General features: G+C 35.8%; 1 pseudogene across 1 annotated transcript in view; it reads left to right on the forward strand.

Moving 5' to 3' along the window:
* Nucleotides 1-86, forward strand: part of TEOVI_000555300:pseudogene — a 1,427-nt pseudogene extending 1,341 nt beyond the window's left edge. Inside the window, 2 exon segments of the mRNA in view lie at nt 1-30; nt 33-86. The exon segment at nt 1-30 is cut by the window's left edge and continues 1,341 nt beyond it. Of these exon segments, the coding sequence occupies nt 1-30; nt 33-86 (84 nt within the window).
* The last annotated feature ends 528 nt before the right edge of the window (nt 87-614 follow it).

The raw sequence follows: 614 nt of genomic DNA on the forward strand, positions 1-614 counted from the left end.
CAGAAAAAGCAGCAAAACAAGAAGCAGGAGAGAATGATGGGAAAACTAACTGCTCTAAGCATACAACTAAGGAGACATGCGAAGCCGAAAATGTGGGGTTGGCCGCAGGGACAAAAGCTAAATGTGGTTGGATTGAGGACAAATGCAGCTCCTCCAGTTTTCTCCTAAACAAACAATTCGCCCTCAGCATGGTTTCTTCTGCATTTGTGGCCTTGCTTTTTTAATCCCTCCCCCCTCAATTTAAATAATTCTTGCTAAAAATTCTTGCTATTTGAAAACTTTCTGATATATTTTAACACCTTTAAATTCCACCGAAAAAATTGAACTGTTTTTGTTTGTTGTAAAAAATTGTGATTCTGTAACATTTTTTCTGGCACATAAAAATTTTTTTCTCCTTTTCCCGTTTTTTTTTAGTTTTTTTTGTACAGGCCCTAAATAGGGAGGGGGAAGTGGGAGGTAGGTTAGTTAGGTTAGGGTTAGGGTTAGGGTTAGGGTTAAATTTTTTAATTTATGGGACTATTTTTTAATTTACTTTTTTTGTAATTCGCCATTTTTAAAATTTTTAGCTGTGCAGCGGCTCTTTTTTTTTTTGTGAGAGATCCGACCTTATTTAC

Source organism: Trypanosoma equiperdum, assembly GCF_001457755.1.
Source record: "Trypanosoma equiperdum strain OVI genome assembly, contig: ctg_1156, whole genome shotgun sequence".
NCBI lineage: Eukaryota > Euglenozoa > Kinetoplastea > Trypanosomatida > Trypanosomatidae > Trypanosoma > Trypanosoma equiperdum.